At 55.7% G+C, this 15,954-nt stretch overlaps 1 protein-coding gene across 1 annotated transcript; it reads right to left on the bottom strand.

Moving 5' to 3' along the window:
- Positions 1 to 1,458: 1,458 nt before the first annotated feature.
- On the bottom strand, positions 1,459 to 15,393 carry CDR2L (cerebellar degeneration related protein 2 like). Its single transcript, XM_086687997.1, has 5 exons — positions 14,894 to 15,393; positions 6,219 to 6,331; positions 5,774 to 5,922; positions 5,032 to 5,196; positions 1,459 to 4,102 (listed from the first exon to the last, which is right to left on the bottom strand). Exons 1-5 carry the CDS (start codon positions 14,967 to 14,969, stop codon positions 3,211 to 3,213), a joined length of 1,395 nt encoding a protein of 464 aa, XP_086544123.1. The 5' UTR covers positions 14,970 to 15,393; the 3' UTR covers positions 1,459 to 3,210.
- Between the last annotated feature and the right edge of the window lie 561 nt (positions 15,394 to 15,954).

Genomic DNA, 15,954 nt, shown 5'->3' with positions numbered 1-15,954 from the left:
GTCGACAGCTCAGGGATTATGAATAATAAAGTCAGCACCGTTCCAAGGCGATAGCTCTGAAGCTGGGCTCCAGGCCTGTTCCTGACACAGAGTGATAGAAAAAAGGAGCTGTAGGTTTCCATGGCCCCAAATAAACACAGCCTGCTCAGGCCATCTGGTGGCCTGGATTCTGGGAGAGGAGGGGGGTAGAGGAGAGAGAGACAAGCTACCCTGGGGTGGAGAGAAGAGCAGCTGGCAAGCTCCTCTCACCTGCTGCTGTCCCGAACCATCCAGAATAGAGGCCCTTCTGGAAGAAATGGGCCTGAGAGGTGCCACCTGTTCCCTTAAAAAGGTGTGCACTGAAGGCTGAGGCCTGCCTTCTCCTTTCCCTCCTTTGTCCTCCACAGGCTGAAATGGTGCTTCAAGAAGGGGACATTCACAGGGGCAAGAGGAAAGAAGGGAAAAGATAAAGCACCACCAGGCCATTCCCGGCAGCTCGGGAGCTTGCAGGCACCAGGCCTTCTCTATGGCCTGTGAGTTGGGGGATCACTACTTTGTGGGGACCCACAGGACCTTCTTCTTTTCTGGACTGCCCTGAGTCAGACTGGCTTTTAAAACTGAACATGACAAAGAGCTAGAGAATGTGAAATATTGCATAGTGGAATTGGTGAGTTGTAGGTTTGGATATATATATTTTTTTATTTATTTATTTTGAGAGAGAGCGCAAGCAGGGGAAAGGCAGAGAGAGAGAGAGAGGGAGACAGAGAATCCCAAGCAGGCTCCTCATTGTCAGCAAAGAGCCTCAGGTGGGGCTCCAACTCATGAAATCGTGAGATCATGACCTGAGCAGAAACCGAGAGTCAGATACTTAACTGACTGAGGCACCCTGGTGCCCCGGGTTTAAATATTTCTACGTGACTTCGAATTACTAACTTAACCTCTAAGCCTCAGAATCTCCATGAGTAAAACAGAGATTTTAGAGCTGCCTCCTAAGGCTGCTGAAGGTGCTAAGCACACGAAAGCACTCAACACTGCCTAGCACCAAGTCAGCAGGCAACAAAGTTAGCTGCTGCTAAGGGATAAGGAACTTCTTTTTACTCTCAGAGATCGGGTGGCTTTTACTTTTTGTTTCTCTGCAGCACGGGGGTGGGAAATCCAGTGTTACTAGCTCTATTCTGGATGCTAAGACCACCTTCCTCTCCCCATCCAACACCCCCCACCCCCTGGGGGAGGGCAGATAGAGTGTGCCTCCTGGCAGGAGTGAGTGGGCAATTCTGCCTCATTCTTCCAGGAACCTACTTCCTTCACCACCACCTGCTATCTGCCTGGTCCCCAGAAAACACCCCTAGGCTTTCAGCTGTTTGGCTGCAAATCCCCAGGGAGCGGAGCTCAGGACTCTCAGCTCCCCGATCCCCAGAGCTGTGTGATGAGAGGTGGGGGTGTGAGATGCACAGAGACAGGACCATGGCCCCAGGGCCATTTCTGCTTTTAGAATACTGGTGCATTTTTTATTAAAGAAGAGAATAAAGCATTTGTAAATATATTTCTCTCATGTATACTTCAAAGGTGACGCGCTGGTCGGCCGCTACAGAACTGGGGAGCAAACAGGCAGGAGCCCTTCCCCCACCCTATCCCCTCCACCCTAGATGACAGAGACACATGGAGGGCTGGGAGCTGCCCAGCTCCAAAGGACAAAGGGCTCCAAGATGTGTGAACGGAAGGACCAGCCGACAGCGCTCATCACAGTGCTGCCCAGAGAGCAGGGTGGCGCCTCCAGGGAGGTCGGGCATGCTTGTTACGAAAACCCCTTTACCCCTTAGAAACAGATAAGGCATGAAGGTCCCTGCTGGATTCCCAGCAGAGGCCAGGGCTGCCGCCTTCCGCGGGGCTAGGTAGCTCCTCTATTTTCTAGGATCTCAGGATGGGTAGCAGAAGGAACTGGAAGCCCCGAGGAACTGCTCAGGGCAAGCTGGAGGCCTGGACATCTCTTAGCTGAAGCTGGACTTTCTGAAGCCTTAAAAAGTTTAGCCTGTGACCCAGCTGGGTCCTCAAAAGACCCCCACAAAGGTGAGAGGTTAAGAACAAGCATTTTACAGGAGGGGGGAGACATGGTCTCCACCAGGTCCCATTTCAATACTGTTCAGGACAGGGTGGGAAATCTTGGGGAGTCCCCTGTGAAGGGGGAGCAGGGGCGGATGCTAGGACCACTGGCTGGTGGCACACACCTGGGACATTCTGGGGGCAGCAGTCATGATCTGAGGAGGGGTCGGCCTGTGGGGAGCATGGGAGTGAATGAGACACATCATGGTCCCTGAGATGGGGGCAGGCAGAGGCTAAGCTCGGCAGGTCAGAGGTGGCGTGCAGAGATGGGGGCTCCCCACCACCCAGACTCCTGGAAGGCTTAACGGCCGGAAGGCATTTCCAGGGCTGGAGCCCCAGGAGGCTGGCTGTGAGGGAAGCAGGTGCACTGTTCATGTATGGCTGCCGAGGGGCTCTCTGTTCCCCTCCTCTGATTGGCTACAGATCTGCAGTGGGCTGAGGGTCTCTGGGGAGAAGCCCGCCTCACCAGGGCTGGAGTTGGGGGCACTCGGGGCCTGGCCGAGGCTCTGCATGGCAGGGGCCGTCTCTGACCTAGTCAGGACTCTGGGGGATGGGGCAGCTGGTGCTAAGGGGATGACAGCGTGTCACAGCTGGGGAGAAGCAGTGGGTGGTCCAGGAGACCCCTGGAACCAGCAACAGCTGGCTCTGGGATCCTCCTTCAAGTGTTTCCAGTTGTGGGAAGGGGTCAGGGAGACCTTGCATTGCAAATCTCTAAAAAAAAAAAAAAAAAAAAAAAGAAAGAAAAAAAAGAAAAAGCCAAATAGTCCAGAATGGCTTTCAGAAGCCTGGCCATGAATCTGAGAGCAAGGCTCAGGGTCAGGAAGCCAAGGGCTGGGGAGCTGGGAATCCCCGGGGGAATGGGGATGTTTGGCTTTGAAACTCTTAGCTGCGTCTTTGGGCTGACGCAGGATGGTGGAGGGTTCTGGGCGATCCGGGAGGTGTTGGACACCTCCCAAGTCAGCAGAGAACAGACTGGGTCCCCCCACCTCCCCACGCTCCCTGGGCCAGGCAGCAGCCTCCACTGGGCTATATTGCTGCTAAAGGGCTCCCTCACTCACCAGAGGCTGCATGGCCCAGGCATGAGAGGCCCTGTGACCTGACCCTGGGGGGAGGCTGCAGGCCGGGAAAGGGTCACTTGCTGCTGTGCGTCTTCACTTTGGTGGCATTGATGTCGGCCTTGGTCTTCTGGATTCTGGAGAAGATCTCTTTGAAGAGCGCCTTGTACTCGGGCTGGCTCTGCTCCAGCCGCTTGTCCACAGCCTCCACGTGCTGGCTCAGGCTCTTCTCGCCCACCCTGGCCTCCCCCTGGCCCTCCTCGCCCCCGCGAAGGTCTCTCCACGAGCTGTCGCGGGAGATGGGCCGCGAGGTCTGCACGCCAGCATGCCGCACCCCGGCGCCGTGCTGCCGGCACTTGCTCAGCAGCTCCTCGTACTTCTCGAGCAGCGCGTGGTACTGCTCGTCCACTTCCCGCAGGATGGACATGCCCCTCTTGCGGACGCTGTTGGCGTGCAGCGTCAGGTTGCCCGCGTGCCGGCTGGCTGGGTCTTTGGCCACGATGGCGTTGAGCGCCGTGTCGCTGCAGCTCTTGCGGACGGCATGGCCCGGGGAGGCGGCCGGAGAGGAGACGCCGTCCTGGGCGGCCGAGTCGTCCCCGCTGCCGGGCTGGGGGTCATCGGCCTCCGGGGCCTGGGTGAGGGGCGCGAGCAGGGCCTCGGCCAGGTGGTCCTCCCGGCCCAGCAGGTAGGTCTTCGCCTGCTTCATCTGCTGCAGCTCCAGCAGCTCGGCCTCCAGCTCCTGCACGCGGAGGCGGCAGCCCTCCATCTCGCACAGCTGCCGCTCCAGCTCCGCGTACTCCTGCAGCACCGCCGCGTACTCACGCTCCGCCCGCTCCTTGCGCTGCCGCTCCTGGCCCACCTGGGAACGCAGCACACCCACCAACGTCTGCAGCCGCTCGTTCTCCTGCTCCAGGGGCCGCGGGCCCAGCTCCAACGAGGAACTGTGCAGGCGGAAGGCATCCTCGCACCTGACGGGGAGCAGGCCGGCAGACATCTGGTCAAGGCCAAGGTCCCGGGTCCAGCTCCCCCACGCTTAACACATCTCCCGGCCAACGGGCAAGATCGTCTGTTTGCTCCTCTGGAGCCACCCTCCGCCCTTTCTCTCCCTGCTCTCTGCCGCCTAGGCTGACCACGGTGACCTACGTCAGCCAGGTTTCTGCTCTCTCCTGAGCTCGACCAACGGGAGCCACCGGCAGCAGGTCTGAGCGTGGGAGCAGAGGGAGGTCAGGGAAGGTCTTCCCCAGATTCCTTCCCCGGTTAGTGCTGGCCAGGCGGCACCTGCTTGCCTTCCAGTAACCTCCTTCCCCTGGCCCCTTCAGGCCTAGGGGGACAGCGGCCCCTCACTGTTGCAAGCCTGGCATGCTGCAGTGTCCCTGTGGTCTCCCCACACCTTGTCCACACCCCTTCATCCATCACGCCTCAGTTACTCCGTGCAAGGTGCTGTCTCCTGCCAGGACCTTTACTGAAACACCCACTAAACACACAATAGGTATTTTTATCTTAAGAGGTCATCCTGTTAAGGTTTACTGAGAACTGAGAGGTGTAGTGGGTTAACTCCTCCTAAGTTAGAATTCTGGCTTAGTAAAGAGGCGACCTTGGATAAGCTCACATAACCTCTGGGCTTCCGTTTCCTCATCTGAGTAGTGGGGATGATAAAACATACCTCGCGGGACTGCCACGGGAATGAAAGCACTGCGAGTGGTGGGCACACGGCCAAGGCTCACTAAATGCCAGCTGCTGCCTGTTGTTGGCAACAGGATCAGTCCCTCCAACAGCCTGACGATGCACCAGCTCTCATTCCCACCTGCCGCCTGGTGCCCGCCCTCTCCTTCCTCCGGGACTCGGGGATGCCGTGCAGGGTCCGGACTGCCCCCCACCCCGCGGCACCCTAGCCTACCGGGGACTGGTGCACAGCTCCTTGAGACAGGGGAAGGTGTGGATGGTGCGCCTGCGTTCCCGCTTCTCCCGGCGCACTCGCAGCTGCTCCAGGCCCCGCAGCTGCTCCACCTGGGCCTGCAGTTCCTCCACCTGGGCCTGCAGGCGCTCGATGGTCTCCGTCAGCCTGGGGGTGGGGTGGGGGACATACATGGGAGGGTCTTTAAGGGGACAGGGCCAGCCCTCCTCGCCGCAGCCCTGGAGGGACTGGGGATGGAGGTGGGGACAGATGGGCAACCTTGGGCCCCCGCTTCCTGGTGCTGAGGTCAGAGGGAACTCCCTGTGTGCCCGAGGACCCGCCCGGCCCCTCCAGGGCTGAGCTGACCATCCTCCCCGTGCCACCTCAGTTCCTCCTACACCCTTCGAGCACTTATCACCCTGCACGGCAGTAAAATATTTACATGCCTGCCTTCCCGCCCAGGCTGTGAGCTCCCAAGGGGAGGGAATGTCTCTCTGTATCCCCGTCACTGTATCCGCAGCGCCTGAACAGAGCCTGGTATATAGCTGGTGCTTCAAGAAGGGCTGTGTGGCCTGAACGTGAAATCCACCACAATTGACAAGGGCGATCTCACCACCATCCCGGGGTCCCAGGCCCGGGTTTCTGGGGGAAGGAGCATGAGTCACACCCACCAGACCGTATGTCCACCGGCAACCCAACCTGACCTCCCCCTCGCTCGCCCCCCAGCCCGCCACCCGGCCCTCACCCATGGATCTTCTGCTGGGCAGCCTTACTCTCCAGCACCAGCTTCTGGTTGGTCAGCTCCAGGTCGCGGGCTGTCAGGTCCAGCTGTTCGTACACTTTGGCATGCTGCTCATTCATGTGCCGCAGCGTGTCCAGCTGCTTGGTTAGGTACTGGAGGGGAGAAGGTTGACAGGGCTGGGGACAGTGTGTTCACGTGGGCCATTCTCCTACTTCTAGGAACACGTTTGCCTGGAGGTATTGGTCTGCAGTAGGGGGGCGGGTAATGATGGTGGAGCAACGGCTGCCTGGGATAGTTGTACAGGTTGTGAACCGGCACGAGGCTGTAGGGCCAAGGCTGCGTCTGCTAAGAGGGCACCTTTCCCTAAGTTATACAAGGGCACCACAGGCCAAGGGGTCCACAATGGTGGGGGGGGGGGAGCAGGTGCAGGGCCTCTGTGGCCCCTCACCTCGATCTCCTGCACTTGCTCCTCATTGGTGGCATACATCTGCTGCAGAGACTCCTCCAGCTCCTTGTTCCTCTCCAGCAGGGTCTTCCCCAGCTCTGCGGCCAAGTGCAAGTCTAGTGGAGAGGGGGCAGAGGGTGGGAGAAACATGAGCAGCTGAATGGGCTCAGAGGACTCCCGGGAACGTTCCAAGCATTCACTCTGTGCCTTCGGGACTCCAAGACAACTGGGACACGAGCTGGCCTCAGGGAGCCCGCAGGTCTGGGAGTGGATGAAAGCTGGGAGCGAAGACTTTACACTGACCGTCGCTTCTGCCTGCAGTGTCCTCTCCCCAGACATTCCCAAGCCTCATCCCTCCTCACCTTCCAATCTGTGCTTAAATGTCACCTTCTCCAGGAGCCCTTCCCTGACCGCTGACTCAAAACCACACCCTCCCCCGCCTCATACTCCCTCTCTGTTTAATTTTTCTCCTTTGCGAGTATCACCATCTAACTTACCAATTTGCTCATTTATCGTGTTCATTCCCCACCCCCCACCCCCAACTAATTGTAAGCTCAGAGGGCAGAGATTTTGCCCATTTTGTTCGCTGATATCCCAGGCCCTGCAACAGCAGGGGCATAATAAATATTTTCTGAAAGAATGAGTGAGAGGAATGTGCTAAGAGAATCGACAGACGTGGGGCCAAGTGCCCTGGGATGATAGGTAAGGGAGAGCTCACTCTTCCTGGGATCAGTGGGAGGCTCAGGCAATGGGCAGCTTTGGGTTTGGAAGGGTGACTAGGAGCTCGCCAAGAGGCGAAGGAAACAGACTTTCTGGGTATTAGAATCGGATGAGGGCGCCTGGCTGGCTCAGTCAGTAGAGTGTGTCACTCTTGATCTCGGAGCTGTGAGTTCAAGCCTCAGGTTGGGTGTAGGGATTACTTAAAAATTAAAAAAATCTTAAAAAAAAAAAAGAATAAGCTATGACTTTATTAAGAAAAAAAAAATTGCATGAGGCTTCAGAGCTCTTTGGCTCAACCTCCTTATTTCATGGAGGCCAGGCTGGAGAAGGAGACAGAAGAATGACCCATCCAAGGTTATGGCCACACTGGAAGCAGAATTCAGGTCTCCCGGCCCTGGACTAGTGACATGCACCCATCTCAGAAACCTCCTTTCTCTGGGCAGCAAAACCATCATCCTCTTCCCCCCCCCCACCCCCCCCACCCCCAGCAGCCCTGATTCTTGTACCCTAGTACTGGAAACTGCTCTCCCCTCCCCCAGCCAAAGGTGCATGAACACTGTCAGAGAGGCAGTCAGGGAGGGGGTCTAGCCTGTTTCTGGGGGGCTGTGTGGTGTGTGGGGGGGAGGATTAAAAGCAAGTGGCAGGTGCTGGTATCCCTAAAAATTCTCTTTAGTGGGTCTGGAGTTGTGTGAGGGCCCCTAGACATTTGGAGTAGATATGCCTCTGTATATATGCCTCATTCTTCTTAGAAACAAGGGAAATAACATACTTACTATCATAAAGGAAAAATTTATTATTTCTTTTATTTATACATATTAAAAATTGTTTTAATGTTTATTTATATTTGAGAGAAAGAGAGAGATAGTGCTTGAGTGGGGAGGGGCAGAGAGAGACGGAGACAGAATCTGAAGCAGGCTCTAGGCTCTGAGCTGTCAGCACAAAGCCTCACGTGGGGCTCGAATTCATGAACTGTGAGATCGTGACCTGAGCCAAGGTCACTGACTGAGCCATCCAGGCGCCCTTATATATATATATATTATATGTATATACACACACACATATATATTTTAATGTTTACTTATTTGGAGAACGGGAGAGAGTGCGGTGCGCGAATGGGGGTAGGGGCAGAGATAGAGGGAGACAGAATCCGAAGCAGACTCTGCATAGTCAGCACAGAGCCTGATGCAGGGCTCAAACTTGCAAACCCCGAAGTCATGACCTGAGCCAAAATCTGATGCTTCACTGACTAAGCCACCAAGGCACCCTGAGGGAGAGAAAATCTTAAGCAGACTCCATGCTCAGAGTGGAGCCCGATGGGGGGCTCAGTCCCACAACCCTGGGATCATGACCTGAGCCCAAATCAAGAATCAGATGCTTACCAGACTGAGTCACCCAGGCACCCCAAGTTGCTGTGCACTTTAAATGAGTGAATTAGCTGGTGTGTGAATTACATCTAAAAAAAGCTGTTAAAAACAAAAACAAAAACAAAAAAACCACAAAAAACAAAACAAAACACTTTAGGCAGTTTAATCCAGAGACAGAGACTGATGTTAGGGAGCAAGGCCCTTAAAGAGGTTGGTGATAGGCTCTTATTGGGTTTACAAGGCTCTTTTCTTTTTAATTTTTTTTTTTAACATTTATTTATTTTTGAGACAGAGAGAGACAGAGCATGAATGGGGGAGGGTCAGAGAGAAGGAGACACAGAATCTGAAACAGGCTCCATCCAGGCTGTCAGCACAGAGCCCAGAGCCTGATGCGGGGCTCGAACTCACAGACTGCGAGATCATGACCTGAGCCAAAGTGGGCCGCTTAACTGACTGAGCCACCCAGGCGTCCCAGGCTCTTTTCTTTTTAAAATCACTTTAAGGTTTGTGTTAAGTGTACTTGATGTGAAAAATCAAGCAGCACAGAAAGGTTAAAAATGGTGACCAAAAATTACTTGGAAATGTACCTCACATATTCTTAGATCTATAACTGGGAAGTCCATAAACAAATGGATGTGGCCTCAAATGGTTATGACAGAATGGTTATTTGTAAGTAATAGAAGTTACAGTCTGTGTGTGTGGCATGAGAGGAGAGGGGAGGAAGCAGGTAGATGAAAATGCCCCATTTAGAGAAAGATGCTGTCCAACATGCTGGTCTCCATTCTTATAAACAGCTCTCTGGGCTTAAAGCAGCTAGAGGTACAATTTTGTATGAACAGGATGTTTTTTGTACCTGCTTTTTTCACTTAACAATTTGGCATAGGGGTGCCTGGGTGCCTCAGTTGGTTAAGCGGCCGACTTCGGCTCAAGTCACGATCTCGTGGTTTGTGGGTTCGAGCCCTGCATCGGACTCTGTGCTGACAGCTCAGAGCCTGGAGCCTGTTTCAGATTCTGTGTCTCTCTCTCTCTCTCTGACCCTCCCCCATTCATGCTCTGTCTCTCTCTGTCTCAAAAATAAATAAATGTTAAAAAAAAAATTAAAAAAAATAAAAAAAAACAATTTGGCATAAAGAGTTGTGTCCACGTATATCTACATGGCCACTTTTAGTGGATGTGAATATTCTATTGTATACAAGTCCCCAATAGCCACCCCTAAATATTATTGTTGGAATTTTATGTATTTCCATTTCTCCCCTCTATTGAAAATGAAACTATACAAAAATTCACAGTACAAAAATCTTTGTGCAAATCACTGCCTATATCCCGAAGCTACTTTCCCAGAAACAGAATTACCAGGACAAAGGGTAGGCCTACTTGATTCATTCTGCCAAAACGCTGTCAAGAAAACTTGAGTCTTTTTCCCATCAAGAGGTCGTTTCTTGAAACATCCCTCAATCTAGGCTGATGGTATAAATCCAGATCAAGATGTACAAGGGCAACTCTTCTGGGGCCGATGTGATGTGGTCCAGGGATTCAGGTCTTTAATGCTTTCCCTGTTCAGACAGTGGTCATTCAAGAATCCCCAGAGGACAGAGGGTCCTATAGCCCCTCCTAGCGAGTTTCATAAATATGGTTGTTTCAGCTGAGCCCCTTGCTTGGCACCAGACAGGTCTGGGGAGGGGGTTTTCTTCTCAGAAGAGCCCCAGACAGCAGTGGCTCACAGTGGGCATTTTTAGAGCAGGACCTCAGGCTTTTTGCCAGCCAAAGCTGGGGGTAGGACTGATATCACCTTATGAAAGCGAGGGGCCTGGCTAGCCATGGGGCCTGGATAAAAGGCCAGGCTGCCTGTCAGGAACAAGCCTGGAGTCTGCTCCCACACATAAAGGTAAGGTTTTGAAACAGCCAGAGTGGAGTCTCCAGGCCGGGCCTAAGCCAGGAACACGGGGCCCTGTGCCCGGATGTCATCCGGAGGAGTTTCCCAGACAAGTGCAAAGCTGCTATCCTGGAGCAAGACTGCAAAAACTTAGCCCAGGAAAACACAAGCTGCTCTCCTAAACAGCTACCTCAGCCATTAAGAAAAAGAATCATATAGGGGGCGCCTGGGTGGCTCAGGTCACGATCTTGCAGTTCATGGGTTCGAGCCCTGTGTCAGGCTCTCTGCTGACAGCTCAGAGCCAGCAGTCTGCTTCCGATTCGATGTCTCCCTCTCTCTTTTTCTCTCTGCCTCTCCCGCCCTCACTCTCTCTCTCAAAAATAAATGAACATTAAAAAAGAAAAAAGAAAAACGATCATGTAGATCTCAGAAGAAGCTTCAGCTTTGAGCAATTAACATCTGATGACGATGGCAAGAAAAACCAGGTGCCTGATACAGACCAGTAGGGGAATGGGCCACTTGCAGTATGAATTTATTCACTATGAGTTGGGCAGAAGTCTACAAAGTGTGAAGGCCTCTGGACCCGTCCGTCCACAAAGTGTGAAGTCTGCCATTTAACGTCGTACAACTGCAGCCCTATGTTATGTCGAGGGCTCAGTGGAAATTCGGGAGCCCAGCAAGACTACCGCTAGCTGGCGATGAGGGAGCCATAGCGCCTTCCTACTCTCTGTAATGCGATGGTGAATGTTTGGCTCACCCCCAAACAGTATCAGATAACTCAGGTATAAATGAAAAACAACAGAAGGCCACGTTCACCAGTGTTTTCTCCCTCGGGAACTGTCAGGGGGGTCTGTGAAGAGGCCACTGCTACTGATGCCGGCCCCTGTGTTGGCATTGGGGGCACGGGCTCCACGGCTGATCTGCTCGGCGTTCCCGCAGCTTAACCTAGAGTCCGAGACTTCAGGCTCCGAAGCTGAGTGAGGAAAGGTCAAGAAAAACTGCATTTTATGCTTTTCCTTCCAGGTGAGCATGTGAGCTGGGCGTGCGTATTCCTGCCGCTGGCCGGCTGGGCCAGCTGCAAGTCACGCTATAAACCAGCGACACAGAAGCTTGCACTGCAAAGGCTCCGCATGTAACCAGGCCGCCCAATGACTCAGGGGTGGGGAGGAAGGGAGCACAATAGAAGCTGTCTGGGGTGGGAGAAAAATCTCAGAGAGTGTCTCGGGGAAACTGGATCACAGTGCAAGCTAAGCTGGTCAAAGCTGCCAGGAGGGATCACAGGAGAGGTCTAGAAGGTGCAGAGCAGGGGACTGGCTGGAGCCAAGCGCTGGGGAAGGTACACCAGCTAGCAGAGGCCTGGCGGTGTCTCCGGACTCCGGGCGGAGTGCGGTTCCCCCTGGACCAGGGGTGGGGGAGGCCCGGGGGTGGGAGAATGGGAGAGCTGGCTAAGGAGGAAGTAGAAATCAGAGTAATAAACAATCTGTCATGGCCAGATTAATGGTCACACTGGACCAAGCTGGGGAAGTTACCGAGTCTGAATGGGCATCTCCCCTTGACCCTGGGCCCTGGAGTTTTCTGGGGTCTCCTGTGGTGGGCTTCGGCAGTGTTGCCCTCTGAGTGCCTGCTGACGTGTCCCCCATGAGACGCAGAGGCCTGAGAGGGAGTGGCCGGCAGCCAAGGGGAGGTCTCTGAAAAGAAACCCTGAAATCCCACTGTCCCCACCGGTTGGGGTTGGGGTGTGGCCCCATAGACTCTGGAGCAGAGAGGTGGGAAAGGGACAGGGGACAGGCACAGGGAGGAAGGAACAAAGATAAAGGCGGTGAGAGGAGAAGATCTATCACCTGGCAGGGCTGCGGGGTTCCTGCTTACAACCTCCAGGGCATGAATGTCGGGAACTCTGGGTCCACACAGTTGGGGTCCGGTCACCTCTCTCTCCTTGTCATGTCAGAGCTCTTGCCCAAGGCTGAGACTCAAGGTCAGGCACCCAGGGCTTCACATCTGTGACTCAGCAGCCATCTCTCGGCATGGAAAGAAGTACCAAAGGCCCACCATGCCTGGTCCAAGGTCGAGGAGGGAGGCGGGCAGAGAGGGAGAGAGCCAGTGTGCTTAACAATCAATGGCTTTTTCTATTTTTACAGGTGCTTGTGTCAGTGGGCGGAAGGAACATGGTGAGGATCCAGGACCTTGCTTGTCCCAACTGCCTCCCTCCACTGGGACAGAACGGAATCAAAGTCAAACAGCAGGCCAAGCTTCCAGAGTATAAAATTGAGGTCTGCCCCCAGGGCAGGGGGGAAACAAACACAGAGGAGAGACCCAGCTGGCTGAACAAACCACTTCCTGAGCCACTCAGAGGCAACCAGGGAGCAGCTGGGCAGGAGAGAATTTGGGGGTTGGATACAGGGAAGGGGGATGTTACAGGCACCTGATCCCCAGTGTAGCTGGCCTTCGGCCGACGCTTCGCCCCACCATCCAGCTCTCTGTGCCGGGCTCTAGGAGGTGGTGCTGCACTGGCTGGGCCTGAGGCTTCCTCTGAACCCACCCCTGGCACTCTAGAAGCTCCTACTTTCTAGTCACACGTGGTCTTTTCATGTTGCTCTGTGCCTTCGTACGCCATCCACTCTGCCTACAATGCTCAGGCAGCCCTTATTCAACCCTCCAGCTCAGAGGGCCTTTTGCATCAACCTTTATGAGTCTTACACCAGAAGGCCCTCTGTCTCTGCTCTCACTGCCTTCTGCCCTCACCCAGGGCGAGCAGACATTTGTGTTTTTTGGCTCAAGAAGTCCAATTTCTTCTGACACTGCCTCATTTCTGGTTTCCCTCCTTGTTCCTGGACCCTGGCTACAGGGACCCTGGCTACTGGGGCTACAAAGCAAGGCCAGCTGCTGCAGACCAGCATGGCCATCCCCTACCCTAGCCCCAGAGCATGGCAGCCTGGCCCCGCTCGAGTCTCGACACCTCTCGCTCTCCAGAAGCAGTGTATCTCCCACCCCTACTCCCTGGCTCCTTCCTCCCACATCTGGGCCGGGCACAATGCCAGAGACTTTGTTAGGGGTGCGGGAATGAAATGAGACAGCAACAATATCAGCATCAGCCTCCCAGGAAGCCATCTTCCCAGGAGCTCAGCTTCCAATCTTTCCATCTAGGCCTGCCTCTTCCATGAAGCCCTCTTACCGTATCCTAACACCCACACTTAGTTACAGGCCCACCTCTACCTGCCAGGGTGCACCCAGGAGGCCAGGGCTGGGACTGTTCCCAGCTCCCAGGACGGTGTCTGACACTTAAATGTCAGCCTGATGGGTGTGTGTGGGATGCAAAATTTGGGGGGTAATGCCCAGGATGGGGGACCGGGCTGTCACAGCCAGTATTGGACATCATACTCCAGGCAGGGAGGCTGAGGTTAGACTCTAGGGTGAAGAGTATGGCAGAGTTCAGCCCAGCACCCCCAGTCCCACGCTGGTCCCCCAGAGACCGATTAACCCACCACACTCCTGAGTACAAGGACAGTCTCATCTACCAGCAAATCTGGCCACGTGGGGATGCGGGTCAGGGCCAGGAATCAAAGGCTCCAGGATCTGGTCAGATGCCTCACATGAGGGCAAAGCTAGGCATCTGGGGTCCCATGGATAGGCCACTCAGAGCATGGGGTGTTAGTAGACACTGAACCAGAGTTGTGTCCACACACCCGCCTGGCTTGCTGGGTGACAGTGGTCACTTCTCCTGGACACGTTTCCTTGCCCCTCCAGCTCTAACCATCCAAGAATGAGGCACTTTGGGGGAAGAGAGGGTGGATTTGACTGTATTCCAGCAGACCTTGGCCCTGACCCTCTTAGGCCTCCTCCTCCTTCCTGTCCTACAGCTCCACCCCCTGCTCAGAGTGATGTCACGTTGGCCACCTCATCACCAGATTCTAACCCCCTTCCAGCCACCCTCTCTCTACGCTCAGATGGGAGTGGGGGAGGTGGCTCCCCATTTACTCAGGCTGTAGTCTGGTGCATTGTTCAGAATGCCCAAACCCGGTTCCCTCCAACCATGAATCATTTGGGAAAAGGCGGGGAGGAAAAGGCCCTGGGGACCCCCTTCCCCTCGAGCCGTTTGGAGACTCCAAGTTTTTGCTGCTTCTTGGCCAGCAGGGTCCCCAAACCCCTATACCCTCCCTGGGTAGAGGGTAAAGAAGTTGGGGAAACTTTCTGGGAGCCTTAGAGCTCAGGAATCCTGGCAGGGGAGGGTGCCACCGGATTTGGAATGGGATAACTTTCCCCTACACACACACACACACACACACACACACACACACACGCACGCACACACACACACACACACACACTCACCATTCCTCTCAGCAAAACATAGCCAAGGAGCCACCTCCAGGCCTTCACAGACTTCTAGCCAGTACTCAGGCCCCCAATAATAGTAGGGGCGCCTGGGCAGTTCCTGCCTCTAAGATGAGGTGGGTGCTCTGGGGGAAGTATGCCCCTGTCGTTCGGGGAAAAAGAATGGCCGCTCCCCCCACTTTTGTGTGTCTCCGCCGGTCCCGCCTGGGTCTTCTCGGGCAGCGCTCCCTGTCTCCACGTCCCCATTCTCCAGACGCATCACCCTCGGAGTCCGGCGCTCCGGGTCCAGCCCAGCCCTCCCCGGGGTGATACTGCTCAACAATGGAGAAGCGGACAGGGGTCTCGGGGCGCACCCCGCTTTCCCGCCGCAACCACGCCGCCGTGCTCACCCTGTTCCAGGTCCTGCTGGTCGTACCAGGGCTCCTCTTCCTCTGTGAAGTCCTCCATCACGGCGGCTCTCCGCATGGCCCCGCGGGCGGCGGGCGGCAGGCGGGCGCTGCGGCGGCGCGGCTCAGGGCCGGGGCGCGGGGCCCGGGACAATGCGGTGGAGGCGGGCCGGGCCTCCCGCGTCGCGGACTCGGGCTGCAGTGCCCCCGCCCGCGCCGCGCCCCCTCGCCATCGGCCGCAGACCGGGCGCCCACGCGGGGCTGGCGCGCCGCCGCGGTCCGGCCCGGCCGGGGTCCTGCGGAGCCGGGGGCACCCGGCGGCGGCGGCACAAAGGGTGGAGGGGCGGAGACGGCGGGCCGGAAGGCGGCAAGGAGGGCCGGGGTCAGCCGGCACGTCTGGGGCACTAGGAGTACGCGGGGGCCACGGCGGGCGCCCCCCGCCCGGCTTCGGCCCGCGCTGCCCCCGGCCCGCCCGGCGACACCGGGAGCCGCCGCTGCATCTTGGCGGGGTCCGCCCCGCGCTTCCCTAGCCGCCCGTTCCGCGGGGTGGGGCCGGCCGCCTCTGACCAATCGGGAAACGTATGCAAAGATGGAGGCGGGGCCGAGGGCGGGATCTCCTTGGTGTCTCGGTGGGCCAGTTGCTGATTGAACCTCACCCTCCCTCTACGTCCAACTCCTCCAACTATGGCTCAGTGTCTGAAATGATTTTATTTTGTTTACCTGCTGTTGTCTCTCTCTCTCTCCCTCCAGATCTCCTGAAAGCACAGTTCTTGCCTCTCCTGTTCACAGCTGGCTCTTCAGTGCCTAGAACATGCTGGCTCACTGGTAGCTTCCATGGACACCCTTTGAATGAATGAATGTTAATTTACAATCACCTTTAAGAAGTTGAGTGTTTGAATATTTGTGGCCGGAAACTTCAGGCCGGGAGTGGCGAAGTTTTGGGGTGTGTTACCTGCATTCTGGACCTTTCCCTTTAAGGTCCTGTTTCCCTCCCCTTCCCTCTCCTTCCGTATTCTATACCCAGTTATACCAGTTAAAGCCATACATGATTTCACCTTCTAAGC

The sequence above is a fragment of the Puma concolor genome, chromosome E1 (assembly GCF_028749965.1).
Source record: "Puma concolor isolate L17-30 chromosome E1, mPumCon1.1.hap2, whole genome shotgun sequence".
Lineage (NCBI taxonomy): Eukaryota > Metazoa > Chordata > Mammalia > Carnivora > Felidae > Puma > Puma concolor.
Note: the sequence above shows the minus strand (reverse complement) of the source record. Positions and strands in the feature narration are given on the sequence as shown.